General features: G+C 38.1%; 3 protein-coding genes across 5 annotated transcripts; 1 reads left to right on the forward strand and 2 right to left on the reverse strand.

Moving 5' to 3' along the window:
- Window positions 1-2,626: 2,626 nt before the first annotated feature.
- LOC120006936 (60S ribosomal protein L27a-3) lies at window positions 2,627-3,439 on the reverse strand. Its single transcript, XM_038857061.1, has one exon. The coding sequence runs from the start codon at window positions 3,311-3,313 to the stop codon at window positions 2,873-2,875; it is 441 nt and encodes a 146-aa protein (XP_038712989.1). The 5' UTR covers window positions 3,314-3,439; the 3' UTR covers window positions 2,627-2,872.
- A 778-nt stretch (window positions 3,440-4,217) lies between these two features.
- Window positions 4,218-7,691, reverse strand: LOC120006834. The gene is made up of 4 exons (XM_038856936.1): window positions 7,148-7,691; window positions 6,790-6,942; window positions 6,439-6,644; window positions 4,218-4,552 (listed from the first exon to the last, which is right to left on the reverse strand). The coding sequence occupies exons 1-4, from the start codon at window positions 7,634-7,636 to the stop codon at window positions 4,345-4,347; spliced, it is 1,056 nt and encodes a 351-aa protein (XP_038712864.1). The 5' UTR covers window positions 7,637-7,691; the 3' UTR covers window positions 4,218-4,344.
- An 858-nt stretch (window positions 7,692-8,549) lies between these two features.
- LOC120006822 (ABC transporter B family member 26, chloroplastic) lies at window positions 8,550-16,366 on the forward strand. Of its 3 annotated transcripts, none has more exons than XM_038856910.1 (18): window positions 8,550-9,144; window positions 9,707-9,834; window positions 10,123-10,165; window positions 10,551-10,595; window positions 10,716-10,838; window positions 10,930-11,033; window positions 11,513-11,567; window positions 11,659-11,729; window positions 11,902-12,004; window positions 12,785-12,995; window positions 13,407-13,480; window positions 13,930-13,986; window positions 14,073-14,147; window positions 14,713-14,787; window positions 14,865-15,146; window positions 15,240-15,304; window positions 15,376-15,436; window positions 15,864-16,366. In XM_038856910.1, exons 1-18 carry the CDS (start codon window positions 8,716-8,718, stop codon window positions 15,942-15,944), a joined length of 2,082 nt encoding a protein of 693 aa, XP_038712838.1. In that variant the 5' UTR covers window positions 8,550-8,715; the 3' UTR covers window positions 15,945-16,366. The 3 variants fall into 3 exon arrangements, with proteins under 3 accessions (XP_038712838.1, XP_038712839.1, XP_038712841.1); XM_038856911.1 differs by having other exon boundaries at window positions 9,006-9,144; window positions 9,707-9,845; XM_038856913.1 differs by lacking the exon at window positions 10,123-10,165 and having other exon boundaries at window positions 9,006-9,144.
- The last annotated feature ends 1,471 nt before the right edge of the window (window positions 16,367-17,837 follow it).

Consider the following 17,837-nt stretch of genomic DNA (forward strand, 5'->3'; position numbering starts at 1 on the left):
GGTTCTTTATATGTGACGTCAAATATCCTTTTTCATGAAATTAGTATCTTGCATTGTCTTTTGCTAGAGTGGAAAAAATGTGATGATATCGGATTGATGTTAATGGCTGAAAAAATGAAAGTCAAACTTGACAAGTATTGGGGGGATACAACAAAAATGAACATGTTTATCTATTTGGCTTTTATTGTAGACCCGAGGCAAAAGGTGAAATGTCTGAAGGTGGCTATTGAGGAGATGCATGATAAGAATATTGCTGAAACCTTGATTGATACAATATCAAAAAAGCTTGAAGAGATGTTTAATGAGTACAGGCTGAAAATTCTACCACAAAGTGGAGACTCAGGTTCATGTAATTCAAGTGAGTTGCCTACTAATTTACAAGCCAATAATGATGCAAGAACTAGAGTCCTCTCTAAGTTGAAGCGGCTTAGGACCGAAATGGGTGGTGGCGCTGAAAATAAATCGGAGTTGCAAAGGTATCTAACAGAGGATATTGAGAAGTACAGTGAGAGTTTTAATATCTTGGGGTGGTGGAAGTTAAATTGCAAGAGATTCCCAGTCGTTTCAGCCATGGCACGTGATCTCTTGGCAATTCCAATATCCACTGTTGCTTCTGAATCAGCTTTTAGTACAGGTGGTAGAATTCTTGATTGTTTTAGAAGTTCACTGACTCCTCGGATTGTGGAAGCACTAATTTGCACCCAAGATTGGTTGAGAAAGACTGCAAAGGTAGATGAAGAGGATCTTGAAATGCTTGATAGTATTGAGAATGGTAAGCTTTTATATAAGTTCATTGGTTATTCTATTTTAATTTTGTTTAAGTTGTTTCCTAATGAATCAAAATGTTTGTTTTGTTCATCTTAACAGAGTTAAATATGGTGCAAAGTGGATTGGAGTCTATTACAGAGTGAAGATGTTTGTTTTTCACTCAGTGACTCTGTTTGGTTGCTAAGGTCACTCTATTTGGTTACCAAGAAGATATGAAAGTAACTGAAATTACTATTGATTTTGTGAAAAACTAGCATTTTGTATGGGAGATAAGAATTGTTCCCAATTATAAATTTATAATGTTATATTGCTCAAATTCGATTGTATTTTTAGACAAAACCGATAACCGATCCGAACCGATCCGAAAAATATGGTTATTTCGGTTATGGTTATCCGAACATAATGGTTCGGATATGGATACTAAAATATCATAACCGAATCACTTCGGACATTTCGGTTATGGTTAAAAACCGAACCGAAAACCGAATGGACACCCCTAACCACAACCAGTCAACCACCACCTCCACTTGGTCTTTTACCATGGGCTTCATTTCATTTGTCTTTACTATCAAATGAGCTCTTTTCTCCTTGGGCCCACTCCAATCCAGATTGACCAACTAAACCTCGGAGTTAGAGCCCGGAATGTTATACCTTGAACTTGATTGTTTCCAATCAACCCATACACCACGCACATTTTGTAGGATTTGAACGTCCGCAATTTCCTAGCGTTTACAATTCACATATAACGATGAAGAAAAATTAAAGCAAACGAAAAAACAAAAAATGAGGTGTGATATGACACAACTCTCAAACATGACAAGTTCTATAATTTTAAACGAATTGCGGATCCCTACATCTCATTTTGTATGCACGCTAGGATACTGAAATTGCAAGGCATTTCTGGCTCCAAAGAGGGTGGTAAAAGAGGGAGAGAGAAGCAGCAGAAGAATATTACTTTTACATGACATTGCAATGGAAGTTAACCATTTCTCATATGCAAAGAAACAAATAAATTCAGCAGTGAATTATTCATTTCAAATATATGAGAAGGAGTCTTAAAACCAAATCACAACTCTATGCCATCAAAACATAAACATAAACTAAACTAATCGAAGGAGCACACATATACAGAGCCCCCTAAGAAAAGGTTATGCTGATATGTGTATCTAGGAGCGCAATAAAAGCTCACATCAAATTTTTTCCACAACATAACAAAATGTAATGGTCAGGTTCTATAAGTACCTGTGAAGCAAAATGAGGCCTCATGCATGCTAAAATAAAGACTAAACAAAGCATGACCAACAAATTCAAATAATTTCATTTGAAAATCCACCGAAGGTTGTTATAGACTTGATGAAGTTTCATCACTCAATCCGCAGAGATTCACAATCAACAGGGTATACAAATGAAGATATCTAGCATTAGAGTGAAATCCAAAGCTAAAGCAACACAAATTTTTTTGGAAGGAAAATTTTTTATCAACGGCACCAAGGGGGTGCAACCCAAAGCAAACCCGAACCGCTTGGATTACATGGAAGCTAAAGAAACACAACACCTGAACATCTACCAAATTCGAGTGAACACCAAGGAAGCTTATTTTAGTTGCAAGTAAAGCACATGCCTGAGAAAAACCGTGCCTGGAAACAGCTAAACTCTCAACATTACACAACCACATCTAAGAAGCATCACCACCTGCATTTCAACTAAAATGATTGAATAATCTTCTTCCTGATTCCTCCTAAGAAGTTTTGGACAGAAACCCAAATAAAAAGCCAATGTCTTTACACATTCAATTATCATTTCCCAACAAATCATATAAGATCACAAAATTAGCTATGGATGAAAACAAAACCAGCTCTTAACCACATAATGGAGAAACTATTTTTTGTGATCAAGCACAAACCAATCAACAATCCACCCATTTCAGATTCCACGGAACATACTTAGCAAAAACACAATCTCTGCCATAAAAAAACATGATAAAAAGATCCAAAAATATAATATCCCATAACTGATCCCTAAATAGCCAGCTATCACAAGAAAAATGTCTTGACATACTCAAAAAAAGCTGAAATACGAAACCTAACCAAAAAAGGCGCCGAACCTAAGCAGCAAGCACCACAGCTCCGCCGTTCTCCTTAATCTTCTTCTCGGCAATCTTGGACACGAGCTTGGCCTTCACCACGATCGGCTTGTTTTCCGGCAAGACTCCCTTCCCCAACACCTTAAAGTACCCGAACTGAGTAACATCAAGCATGGGCACATTATCCTTGGATGCCTTGTCCTTGACCTCCTGGGGTACCATTGACCATAGCTTATCGACGTTGACAATCGGGCAGTAGAACTTGTTACGGAGCTTGTGGAAGTATCGCATACCGACTTTACCAAAATAACCAGGATGATACTTGTCGAAGAGGATACGGTGGTGGTGCATTCCTCCGGCATTACCGCGACCTCCGGGATGCTTTCGGTGCTTGCCAATACGGCCGTGGCCTGCGCTCACGTGACCACGCTTCTTGCGGTTCTTCCTCAACCTAGTTGTCATTCTGGGAGATGGTAGGTTCGATCTGTTGAGTTCGGAAGCCGCGGGGATGGCGGAAGGGAATCGAGTGTAGGATTAGGGTTTGGAGACGATTTATTTGGGGAGAGGAAATGGTGGCTTCCTTCTTTTCAGTTTACGGTTTTGTCCTCTAGGGTTTTGGGTTTTTACATATGTCGCTGGGCCTAAGTGCCTAACAATGGAAATCCCTAGTGTATGATTGTATGTAATGGCTATCGGGCCGTTAAAAGCAATGGGCCTTAAAGAGCCCAAATAAACCTGGAGGTCCAACAATCTATCCAGCCCAGAGGCACAGTCGCACAGTTGTGCAGTAGGTTTTTTCTCAGTCGAGCGTGCTGCTCCTGCGGTAATGAAAAGTTGAATAAAAAAAAAAAAAGAAAAAAAAGCAGCAATACAATCAATCAGCCAAATATCGAATTACAAAACCATGCCACCACACCGCTGGACCAACTCTAACTCGACCAACTCTAACTCTAAACTCGAGCCGTTAATTCAATCAGTGTACTGAACAGCTTGGTACCTAAGCTTGCTCAAGCTCTAAACTCAAACCGCCAACCCAATCGTTCCAAGCTCTAACACGTCCACCGGACAACTGGACCAACTACAACTCTAAACTCAAACCACCAACCCGATTAGCATACCAAATAGCTCGACACCTATGCCAGCTTTAGCTCTAGTTCTAAACTCGGACGGTCAAACCAACCCACCCTACACTGACAAAAGACCAAGTTGAAGACCGTGAATAAATTAACACCAAAACTGCTTGGCGTATAAATTAAACTTACGACCTTTCCGTATTTATGAAGGGTTACCATAGTCAACATCACCATCCCAACCAAAGCTACTTTGTTATCATGCCACTAATAACTAAACCATATAAAACTTTTGCTTTGTAAATACAGAATATGACATTGGTATGTATTAACAAACGTATAAATAGTTACATGGCCAAGTTTGGAACGAACAATTACAATTACAATTACAATTTTACAAATATGGACAATGCGCTATAATAATCATTTTTGCAGAATGAGTGCAGCTCCAACCAAACCCAGCCAGAATGTAAAGAAAACCCAAAAAGCTGGGCTTTTCTCCAATCCAATAGGAGGTCGCCAGACAAAAAAGTCCCCTATGAAATCCCTCGATGACGGAAGCTGATTTGTCGTCGATCCACTTCTTCTTTGATCTTTGTCCTTGTATTTATCAGTCCATGTTCCTGCATAGCTGCAATAACAACACATCAACAGCATCAACTTCACTCCCTTCCCCTGTCCAGGTTCCATGAAATAATAGAGATCACATACTTCACAGAACGAATCTGAATAACCTTGAAACGCTAATAATGCAAATAAGTTGCTGAAAAACATATTTGACGGAGTCGGCAACTATATATGCAATCACAAAGAAGATAAACAGTAGAACAAAGTAAAAATGGTCTGATTCCAAGAAAGACTCTGTTGTGTGAATGACGGATTCCAAAATTAAATGTCATTTTCCTTGATGCTGAAGATCGATCATGTCTTCAGAAAGAGCTTCCTATTAAAACAAACAACAGCACCAAAGTCCAATAACATGTAACTTTTATAACAGTCAATCGCCGTATTATTACTTTCTAACAAAAAATTCCAGTACTGCAATTACTATAAAGACAAAGCAGGAAAAAATTGCATCCCAAAGCCTCGCCAACAGTAGAGTAACACAACAAAGCCAATACTTAGGCTTATACCCTTTCACTTATGTGAACATGGCAGTATGGCACTATTAACCTCATAGCAAATATGCTGATCAACAAATTATAAGTGCCTGTTACTTAATTGGATGAGACCAGCATACCATAGCAGGAAATGGAAATCTTGTCTAACAAAAAAATAAAGAAACAAGTACCAGCAATCCAGCATTAAAATAAAGCTGACATGAATCCGAATTCCACACAACTTGCCTATGGGGAGTTATGGAGTTATGGCTTTGTAAAATAAAAGATGCGCATTTCTAAGGATTGCTTAATGAATAATCTCCCTGAAAAACTTCTCTATCTAGGAGACCAAAACATCATATAGGTAACTAGGAAAGACACCAACAGCATATTCTAGACATGGAGAGTTAGAGTGTGTTTGGATTGAGGGATTTGGAGGGAAGGGAACGGAAGGGAAATAGAGTTTCCTTCCAATTCCCTTGTTTGGATAGTTTATTAAAAATTAAGGGGAGGGATTTGAGGGGATTTGGGAGGAAGATTTCATTAAATTTTTGTTAAAATTCTATCTCCAAAATGGAGTCATTTGGAGGGAAGGGATTACTAATTAAATCATTTGTAAGTTAAATATCTATTTTACCCTTGTACATAATATTTTAACATAAAAAGAAGGATAAATTAGTAAATTAAACAAATTTTCTCCTCCTTTTTTTTATCTATCCAAACATGGGAGAGGGAAAAATAATCCCCCTTCCCCTCCCTTCCCCTCCCCCCAAATCCTTCAATCCAAACACACTCTTATGGCTTTGTGCAAGAAAAGATATGCATTTGTAAGGATTGCTAACTGAATAATCTCCCAGCAAAACTTCTCTACCAATGAGAACAAAACATAAGAAGTAAGACACCAACAACATATTCTAGAAATCTGGTACACCAAGGTTGAGACCACTTAATGCTTTGAACATTAGAGGGTGCATGTTGGGGCAGTAGATGTGCCTAGTGAACAAACAAAAAGACTCAGTTCCAAGATTCAATAAGTGCTACATGATTTTTCAAGCATGCTTTTAGTAGTACTGCTGTTCTAAAAATATATATGGATTTTAGGCAAACAACACTAGTGCACAAAGCTCCCACGATGTGCAGGGTCGAGGATAGACAAGATGTACATAGACCTTACCCCCACGCATAAGAAACTGTTTCTAAGAATTAAACATGTAACCTCTAGGTTGCAACTATAACTCCACCACTAGGCCGCATGTTCGCATGTTCTAAATATATATATATATGGATACTCACAAAATTAACATCATATGGACACTAATTGAAATTGATGGTAAATGCTGAATATGCCATCACATGCTATAGCCAATGATTTCCTGAAGTATTAATTATTATACTACATGAGAAGAAACAATTTTACCTGTCATAACTTGAACCAATCAGGGGAATAGTAACCATTTCCTCCTGGGAAATCTTAAGCTTAGGTGCTTGCAAGATGTAGCGAAGCTCAGAAGCTTGGCGCCTGATGCTCATTATGGGGTGCTTCTTCTCCAGTTGCTGATATAGAGCAATGCAATCCCCATGCCGATTATTCGCTTCATATGCCATAGCAAGCCATATTTGAATCTGCAAATCAGTATCAATAATTGTCCCCATTAATCCACAATGAAACTTTTTTTGAATGGATTAATCTGCAATTAAACATCCATTTATCCATTATAACCCAAGAAAGTATCCCAAACCAGATTCTAATGTTGGGCACCAAACCAACCTCACCGCCAAATAATGTTGGCCTGGGAATGATTGTAAGGGCACCTTCAAGGAACTCAATGGAACGTCCGTACATGCCCTTCCCATAAGCTTTCTGACCCAATTCGAACATCAATTGTGCGGTGGCTCTGCGCTCCGCTTGCTCCTTAGCCAACTGGACACCACATAACCAATTAGTGTCAGAAATCCACATGCGGAACAACCCGTGGATACATCGGATTACCCTCACGGGTTTCTTCCTCCCAAACCCAACAACTGGGCCGAAGCCAGTCACTAAGACTAGGAAAAGATTGATTCTATCTCTTCACAATTATGGAGAAACACTATTGATACCAAATAATACAGAAACAAATACTGACCTTTTCGAGCTCTCTCCGCACCCTCATCCTCTTCTCTTCCTCGGTCTCCTCCCGGTCCTCGTCCCCTTCTTTCTCCTCCTCCACGCGATTCTGCAACTCCTCAGCTTTTTTCTCCAGCTCTCTCATCTCCTCAATCTCCTTCAATCTTTTCCTCATCTCTTCCTCCCAAGCGTACGATGACTCCTCTCCATCCCCATTACCGTTCCCTTCCTCATCACTGGAGCCAGCGTCGAAATCCACTCCGTTTACCTTCGAATTCGATTTGCCTCGAGCTACAACTCTGTGACTTCTAATTTCCCCGTCCGATTCGAAGTTCTTGGCGGCTAATGATGCGTAGTTGTTCGTATTGCTGGAGATTTGGTGCGCCTCTTTTTTGAATAGATTGGACACAACATCTAGAGCTACCGGACGGTTCTTGCGGTCAGTTATTATGATCGGAGGCGAGTGAAGGTCTAGTAACACAGCCAAGTTTCCCAGAATCACGGCCATGGCGCCGGTGAAGACAAACGGAGTGGAAGGCAAAAATCTAGTGGATATGAATCCTTAGATCTTTTTTGATTTTTCATTGGCGGTTTAAAGACAAATATATCCTTGACGTAGATTTTAAAATGATTCGATTACGTGTAAGAACGTTGAGGGTAATTCCGTCATACAGAATGTGAAAGTTACCACTTACGTGGAGCTCTGACGAGAGTTGTGCAGCCAAACACGTAGCCAAAACACCTCAGCATTGCACGACGTCGTTTATGTAGCACATGACTTGAAGGTAGGTGTCAACCGGGCGGACACCTCTTCACCCGTTGTCATACCCGATAAAACAAATCTTTACCCGTTCTGTTAAAATATCCGTTGCTATTCGAATCATCATCCCATCCGATACCCGTCAATACGATAAATTTCTGCCCTCTTAATTTTGAGAACTACAGTAATTATAAAAAACTTCACCAACTGTAAAATGAGCAGGTTCGATTTCGACAAACACCTGTCCATTATTTGCTTTATAAAAATATTCGTATTCATTTCCGACCCATTAATTAATTAGGAAAACTCGTTATGATTTGGGCGCAGGTACTCAGTGAATAGTGGTGACAAAAAATTGGTTTCATGTGGATTTTAGGTCGGATGAGATCACGTGTTCATGAAATGTTTATATGTTCGGACCTTAATTCGGATTAGATTTAAGATGTACTTAATTGATCACATCAGGATTAATTTAAATTTAGTCAAATAAATCGGACAATAATTTAATTCGGTTAGGGTCCAAATAATTAAATTAGATAAGATTTATGTAATTATATTGAGACATGGATTTAAACTGGAAATTTTTTTTATGTTTAAACTTTAATTTCAGATATATAATTTATGTCCGAACTTGATTTAATCTGAATCAGACAAATTTATTTATTTGGCTCGGAGAGAGTTTTACCACCCTACCTTTGGGTAGGAGTATTTTTTACCCAGGTGCGATGAGCAATACGCACCACATGAACGAAAATGCCACGACAATCTGAACTTAGCGTGAAGCGTCAGTTGCATCCTGAAAGCTGAACGCCATTCTCTTCTCTTCTATGGCTCTGCCACTCTGCACTACTGAGCCTCTCTTCCTCTCTTCGCTTCCACACATACGAAAATCTTCCACAATCAACATTTACCGTCGGAGCCTCCGTTTCTCTGCCAATAATAAACTTCGATTCTCTCTCTGCAGCACCAAACACTGGCAGTTATCTCCTCTAAAATCTTCTTCAATTAACGGATTCTCCGTCCAGAACGAGCTAGCGGAAGACAATGTTGAGCTGCGAGAGAAGATTGGGAATTGGATTGACTTTATTCGATCAATTTTGCCCGGAGGAAGCTGGTGGAGATTTTCTGATGACGTTGAGGTCAATATAACAGCAAAACCGTTGACTGTCTGGCGGGCGCTTGGTCGAATGTGGGAGTTGGTGGCTGGAGATCGCTGGGTCATTTTTGTGGCCTTTTCTTCCCTGATTATTGCGGCGGTGGGTGGTTACCTTCCTTTCGTTTATTACCTTATATTTAGTCACATGATTACTATGTATCTTGAATTCTGTGAACATCTTATTACATTATGATTATTAATCAGCGTTCAAATGTAGTTTATTCAATAAAGTTTTAGAAGACAACATATTAGATGTTGTTTAAACTATAGATTTTGGATGAGAAGTTGATGAAGATGAAGGAATTAGGCTCTAAACAATATGTGTACAGCATTTTGGATGGTGCAGTAGTGTTAAGCAGTCTGCATCTGCTAGAAGGCACTTAAATGGAGTGAAATTCATGCATAAAATGTGTGCCGGCAAATGTTTTCATACGTTACTGAAGGGAGCAAGTCATTCAAAACCTCCTAATTCTTAATTTTGATATGTGTTACACCTGATGACAGTGTTTTGAGTTCTGGGAGATGGAGGTTGCCATTACGAGTTTGACACATACCGATTTAATCTTATGTTGATTTTTTTTTTTGCTTTCAAGTTAGCGGGCATCAATTTAATTTCTCAATGATTGTTATTAGGGACTAACTTCTGCCTCTATTTGGTTCAGCTCTCGGAGATCTCTATACCGCATTACTTGACAGCATCAATCTTTTCAGCGCAGAGCAGTGAGGTCGCAGTGTTTCATCGAAACGTGCATCTCTTGATTCTCCTATGTATTACTTCAGGAATATGCAGGTCAAAATCTTGTATGGTCAACCCTCCTCCCCCTTTGTCTTTAAGTTACAAACCATATAATGACCTCTTCTCTGTGCATCACAAAAAACAATCCCCGTTGATGTAATATGTTGTTAAAATAAATGTCTTCATGCCTTTGAAGCAATTAAATATTATGGTTTCTTTTTTTCTTTTTTTTTTTCCTTCCTCCAACTTCTGCCTCACATGAAACTTTTTGCTTGCAAATGTTGAATCTTTTGTCTTCTTGTTGAAAGATGCTGACTCATACCCTGTTTAATTCAATCTCAGTGGTCTACGAGGTTGCTGTTTTGGCATAGCAAATATGATTCTTGTAAGTTTCTGTCTCATGGACCATGGTTTGCTTTTTCATTGGCATTCTAGGGATGAGTTATGCAGCATCAATCTTGCTGGCTATTCTGTTCTGCCTTCCAAAGATCACATGATTGCATTAAATGTCTCGGAATGATTTGAATCTTTTCAAATATGAGCTCCACAGTATGTAAATTGTTAGATTGGGCTACTTCTATCATCCAATAAGGCATCACCATTCACCAACATATTGAATGCCCTACTAGTTAAAGAATGGGATATGCACTTGGGGTTTTGATATGCGTCCAATTTTTCAAAATTTCCATCTGGGGTGAATTGTTGTTCCAATGATTTTCTTCCTGAAGTTCAACTTGAACATTAACTGTGTTTCCGAAAACCTTATGCAGGTGAAGCGTATGAGGGAAAGACTGTATTCTGCTCTACTTCTTCAGGTGTTAATACATATAGAGAAAATCCTTGTGGACTTGCTGCCATGTGCATCTCTTTGCAAGCCATAGCTGTTTGGTTTTATTATATATGGGTTACTTATCCTGGCTGTGCATCTTCTGCAGGATATATCTTTTTTTGACAGTGAGACAGTCGGTGATTTGACCAGTAGGCTTGGATCAGACTGTCAGCAAGTATCTCGGGTTATTGGAAATGATCTCAATTTGATACTAAGAAATTCTCTTCAGGTTGTATTATCGATCAGATGAGCAATAAATCCGTGATTGCTCACTGTACGGTATTTAATATTTTAATTTCCTTGTCAATTCTATGTTTTAGGGTACAGGTGCCTTGATCTACTTGCTAGTTCTTTCATGGCGGCTCGGTTTATTCACATTGATGATATGCTTTACATTGGCAGCAGTAATGTTCATTTATGGCCTGTAAGAATTCACTATTCCCTCAGATTAATCTTGTCTTAAAGATCAACTTTGTTGTAAGTTTACAATGAACGAATGAGTGTTACTGAACTGAGGTTATCAGAGATGAATAGGAGATAGGATCAGATCAACTAAGCATTACAAATGAGGATGTGCAGGAAACTGTGACCAGTTAAGTTTGAGTTGGGTTTAAGGAAGCTCATGTTTTTATTGTGAAAGCAAAAATTGGAACTAATGGATCTTAGAAGATTTAGAGATCAAGTGAAAAAGAAGGTTGAGGATAGGAAAGATGAAGTTCCTCTTGCTTCATGAAATACATTCATCTAAATAAACATGCTGGGTTAGAATACTAACAGGACGACAGAGAGAAAGATTCAAACTTCATTGGATTCTTGTTAATTTTAACAGCGACTGTCTCTCTTGCCTATTGAAATGTTTTTCGGAGTATTTAAACTGTTACCTCATCTCTTTCTGTTGAGCAGGTACCAGAAGAAGGCTGCAAGGTTAATCCAAGAGTCCACAGCTTCTGCCAATGAAGTAGAACAAGACACCTTATCTCTACTTACTGATAAAATTTATGTTTCTTGAACGATTTTAGTGGTGAGTGCCCTTTCCTTCTTTGATTTAGGTGGCACAAGAGACATTATCTTTAATGAGAACTGTTCGTGTTTACGGTACAGAAAGACAAGAATTTGAAAGGTAATCTTTGTTCCTAGAGTTGTGCCTTTATTTTTAATAATCTTTATATCATCTGTTATAATCTGCATAACATAATTCACAAAAAATACATGCATCTGCAACAGCTGACTTGCCTCATATGGTAAATTTAGGTTGTGATGGAAACACTGTTCTGTCTTTGCATGATTAATAGGTATAACATGTGGCTGGGTACATTGGCTGATATAAGCTTGCGTCAAAGTGCAGCATCTGGATTTTGGAATCTAAGCTTTAACACTCTTTATCATTCAACTCAGGTATAGCTTTTTTAGTGTCATGAAAGGTGAATTCAAATAGTTTTTGCTATTCCAAAAATTTGTTTGGTAAGGAACTTGAGAGTTTATGTGATTTAATCTAGCTTTCTGGTATGTTATTATGGCTATAAATTACATTTTAACAAATCTCGAGTGTGCAAACAGCTTTCTTTGTCATATTCCAGTTTGATTTGTGTGCTACACTACGTAGGGCAGCTTTCTATTTGTGTAGTTAGAATTTTTTGCATTTACCTATTAAAAAACAAAATTTGTCTGCCTCGGATGTAGGACACTTTAAAATAATTTCTAAAATCTGGTTTGCCAATGGGGACTAAAGCAATTTGTTATGAATAAATGGTTAAATATTTCAATCTTAACTGTTTGAAATAGCATGATGCATGGCTTGTTTTGCTGTTAATTTTAGATGTATATTAGGATAGTGCTCTATGGCTTACATGTTCACAAAATCATGGGAGCCTTGTGTCCTAACATCTAAGCTTGGCAAGGTAAACTTTCTAATATCAAATGCTATAATTTTTTTTTCTTCTTTCTGTGTCTGATAAACTTCCAGTATGTGACTAAAAATGTTAAACCTTTGTCCATTAGTTATTGGCCTTTTGTCTTCTTCTATTTATTGTCTTTTTTTTTTTCCTTCTAAATCACATGTACTGATCTGAAAGGTTGAAATGAGTTATGCTGAACGTAAGAATTCCTTAATTATTTTTTTCTCTGTTTTAGTGATGGAAGTTCACTTCTCCTTTCATTGCCTCATTTTATTTCCAGGTTATTTCTGTGCTTATTGGAGGAATGTCTATTTTGGCTGGTCATATTACTGCAGAGCAACTTACAAAGTTTATAATGTATAGTGAATGGCTGATATACTCAACTTGGTGGATGGGGGATAGTTTCTCATCTTTGATGCAGTCAGTTGGGGCAAGTGAGAAAGTCTTCCAACTGATGGATCTTTTGCCTAGTGACCAATTCAAATCAACGGGCAAGCAATTTTTGAGCTTTTATTATACTTGAAAGTGGTCCATCTTACTTTTAAGGGTTCTTTTCCCCCTTTTTTGCCGGTGTTTTTTGGGATATGCATGCACCTTGTTTTTTAAGTTAGTCGAGCATACAAGCCATCTTTTGACTGTCTTCTAGTACAGGGTTCAGTTAACTGAGCATGCCACCGTATCAGCCTGTCTTTTAGTTAGATGAGCATGCGAGCCATCTTTTGACTTTTGTAACTGACCAATGGAAACCCATACTTACTTTCATTAAGACTGTTGAATGTGTTTGATTTGATGTATTCCTTTCTATGGAAATAACATTCTCTGCGTTTTGAATCACCAACATTGAATTTTTCAAGTTAGCTTCTTTGCTATTTATTTGAATGTTTCATTTTACCCTCTTGTAGGTGTAAAGTTGCAAAGGCTGATTGGGCATGTAGAGTTTGTGAATGTATCTTTTCATTATTCTTCTAGGCCTACGGTATGTTTCATACCTCAGTATTACAAATATATCTTGTGACTCCTTATTTAGCAGTCCTATGTCATGTACGAACAATATGGTTTTATTTATGCAAACTAATTCTTTTTTTTTTATGTATATAAAAACAATATGAAAGGAATAAATGTCTCGCATGCTGTAGATTATTATTGTTGCATTGTACTTTTTTCTAATTCAAGAACAGCACTCTGAATTTTAGTTCATTTTCCTTTTAAGCTAATGTTTGGCACTTTCTAAGAGAGCATTCGCCATTCCGTCTTGTTTTTGCATACACATTATGCATGATCCTTTTTCTCATGGAAATATGAGTGTTTTTTATTTTGTACTATTGATATTCAAATTCCAGGCCACTGTCCTCCACTAAGTCTGATTATGCTGAAATTTGTATTGCACTATAATGTGAAACAAGCTAAATATACACCTTTGGACAGGTTCCTGTACTGCAGCATGTCAGCATCTTTGTGGATCCTGGTGAAGTAGTTGCAATTGTGAGTGTTTCTTTTCCTCCAGCTTGTTTTCTTTCTCTAACTATAATGGTGATATATAATTAGCTCCATATTCTAATATTGTTCAGGTTGGTCTTAGTGGCAGTGGAAAAAGCACTCTGGTGAATCTTTTGTTGCGTCTTTATGAGCCCACCAGTGGACAGGTAAGAATATTCAATCTTGTATATGATACAATAATTTGTAAATTACAGCAGAATTGTAAGTCAGTTGAGTATATTCAATGAATAATATTATCTCCCACTTTATTTGACAATTATTCTTGATGTTGACTTGCTGTGTATGTGATCATTGGCCGCAAGGCTCAAGCACACACATGGTTGAGTGCTTCATAAGTTTTTTTCTATGTCCATTATCAGTTAGCAATTCAACTCACTTTCTTAACAAGGAGCTCTAACCACTTCTTAGGATTTCGAACTGATTGAAGGTTCAAATCCTCCCTCGAGCCTCGCACTAAAAGCAACTTATAATAAAAACAATATATATATATATATATCACTTTCTTGTTTTAGTATAAATATTTGTGTACATAGATTCATCTGTTGCACCCGCATTAGCGATTGTCATTCTTCTGTTAGTGCTTGAATTCTCCCTGGGAGAATATTACCACTTGCATTTTAATAGTCGGTAATTATGTTATTTCTTTTTTTTATAATATTTGGATAATTAGATTGCATAGAACCTTTCAGTATGATTGCTATTTATTTGCAGATTGCAATTGATGGCATCCCCATCAAAGATTTGGACATCAAATGGTTGAGGGAGATAATAGGATTTGTGGGACAGGTCTTTCATTCACCTGCTGCATATCAATGTTAGGTAAATTTTATTGACCTTTCATTCTAACAACTACTTTGAAACAGGAACCAAAACTTTTCCGTATGGATATTAGTTCCAACATAAGGTATGGATGTACCAGAGATATAAAGCAGGAGGATGTTGAACGGGCTGCCAAGCAAGCGTATGCACATGAGTTCATCTCTGCACTCCCCAATGGTTACCGTACAATTGTTGACAATGATTTGCTTAGTGGGGGACAGAAGCAGCGCATTGCCATTGCTCGGGCAATTCTTAGAGATCCTAGCATTTTGATCCTTGATGAAGCCACTAGTGCACTGGATGCAGAGAGTGAACACAATGTTAAGGTGCTACCTCTTACACTACATCACTCTTGCCACTCGGAAAAGATAGAATTTCAGCTTAGACACCTGCTCTTAGTATAATTTTTCTTAATCCAGGGTGTGCTCCGTGCTGTCAGAAGTGACTCAACAGCGAAGAGAACGGTCATAGTAATTGCACACAGGTAGTTCTCCAGCCCATTCCTATTTAATGTCCTTTTCGTGAGTCTGAAGTTTCTTCTTCCACTTTCTGTAGGCTTTCTACAATACAAGCTGCTGACCGGATAGTGGTAATGGATGGTGGTCAAGTTGTCGAGGTTGGTAACACTGAAAAAAAACACTAATCTCCATGTTAATTGTAGGGCTGATTAGTGTGTATTATACTCACATAATGCGAAGGAAAAAAGAAGCCCGGGGCATTTTTTCTGCAGTTTCTTATATTGCACATATTAACTATTGAATACACAATACTCAAGACTCGAGTATGTTGGTATTGCACTATTTCGTTGTTTTCTTTTTTTTGTGAAGTGGAGATATACTATCTCTCTGGTTCGTTCAAAGCTTTGATTTTATCACTTGCTATCTTGCACTAGAAGAAATGTGCCAGTAAACCATTCTAGATATATATGAGTTGGCTTTTTTTGCTGGGTGAAAATTCCGACTGTTTTCTATTTAGCTCCCAGTTGTCACTCTGAGCATGGAGAGTGAAGTATGAACTTAATTATTTCATTTGCAAACATGCAGGTTGGTAGTCACGGTGAACTACTTCGCAAAGATGGCTTGTATGCTCGACTAACTAGAAGACAGGCTGATGCGGTGGCATGATCATAGCAAAATACTTGATATAGATGTATCTAATCAGATGAGTTGTATGGAGTTTCAAGCAATTTTTTCACTGCTGACCCATGCGCTCTTGAGATTCATTGAGAAGAGGAGGATACTCCGAATACATTCTTTGATCCAAGAAAGGAGAAGCTAGTTGAAACGATGACATTCCCTACGTTAATATTCTTTGTTCTATTTCTTCATTCCTATTTCGACGCTTGAGGATACGTTTATCTCAAAAGGCTCCGGAGGGCATGCCGGATTATACTATCAAGAATGTGTTACAGCCATGTCAAGACTCTGACAGAAGCTATCGATACCATAATTTGTAGTTCTCCATGATTCTTGAATTACAATTGAAATTTTAGATATTATTGAAATTATTGAATTGGCTCCGCTACGGCTCGGCCCTTATTTACTGATGGAGGTGTATTATTTGACACTGCTCTGAAAGGATCAAACTGATTTCGCTGTATAATTATATGTTCACTGAGCTTTTTTAACAAAAATAGGGGCTCTATCTTTTTTTTCTTGATAGATTATGGTCAATTAATCCTCTATTTGCAATGATTATTGAAAACAGTTATAATAAGAATCTCAGCAGTTCGTCTCTCAGTTATTCATTTATTGAGTTGTAGGCACATGAACATGTCCCACACAAATTGACTTTGATCATGTGTATACGAGATAATTGAAATACCAACTGTTAGAACAATTGAGTTGATTACTTTCATTTAAAGAAGTTGAGATGATAGTTATGTGACATTAGTGAAAGGATGTGCCAACAGAATTGAAGGAGGATCAAATTAACAAATCATCTTTGATACCCAATTGGCAATTTCTTGTCATTTATCCATGGCTTTTGTGTTGTAGACAAGGAAAAAAAGAAAAAAGCAGCCATTCCTTCCTAATCTATTGACTACAATGAGCCTTGGTTTCATCACCATATTCTGTCTGGTAATACAAATTTATAGCTAGCCGGCCATAAAATACTCCTTAAAACTCCAGTGTACTCACATTCTCTTCCTGTGGATCATAATGAGATATTTGGATAAGAAGGTTTCTGGGATTTGCTATGCTTAATGTCTTTTCTCGAATTTCAGGGATTCCGCGGAAAATTGATCAAGAAAGCAAAAGGGAAAAGGAATTACGAAGAGCTTCTGCATCAATGGGTATATGCTCGTCAAAGAAAAAATTTGTTAGGATAGTTCATGCAGGTGGAAAAGCTGAGCTATACCGGTCTGCAGTTTCTGCATCTACAGTGATGGTTAAGCATCCTGGGATGTGTGTTGCAAGACCAGAAGTCTTTAGAAATCCTCAAAGGTCCCTTCTTGGGCCAGAAGAGACTCTGCTGCCTGGATACAAGTACTATATAATACCATTAAGCACTGCTCAGAAACTGAAACGTAGGCATTCAAGAAACAATGAAGTGGAAGGACCTGCAGAAGGCAAAGAAGAGATGTCAGATGCACTAATAAGTTGGGACAGTGGTGGGTGTAACTCTGAGGATTTTTCTATGTGTTCTGCTAAAGAATTCTATACCTCCAGAGAAGGGTGGTCAAATTGTTTAAGGAGAAGGAATGGGGGAGTAAAGAAGCCTTTTGTACCTCCACTTCCAAGGGCAAGGATGCCTAAAGGGTTGGGGTGGCTGCCCGGACTAAGTCCTGTGAAAGAACTCTCTCCATGACACTTTCATCCCATGGTGCACATTATGTAATCAGTTACGATAGGGGTCCCAGTAACTAGCATTCCAGTTATCCTAGTTACTGAGTTGTATGCACAGGATTTTATGTGCATTACATGTGGAGCTCACGAATTCACTTAAATCTATCCGTCTAATTGAACAGCTGGGATACCAACTACCAGGATCTTTATCATTTTCGTTATAAACTT

Source organism: Tripterygium wilfordii, chromosome 10 (assembly GCF_013401445.1).
Source record: "Tripterygium wilfordii isolate XIE 37 chromosome 10, ASM1340144v1, whole genome shotgun sequence".
NCBI classification, from domain to species: domain Eukaryota; kingdom Viridiplantae; phylum Streptophyta; class Magnoliopsida; order Celastrales; family Celastraceae; genus Tripterygium; species Tripterygium wilfordii.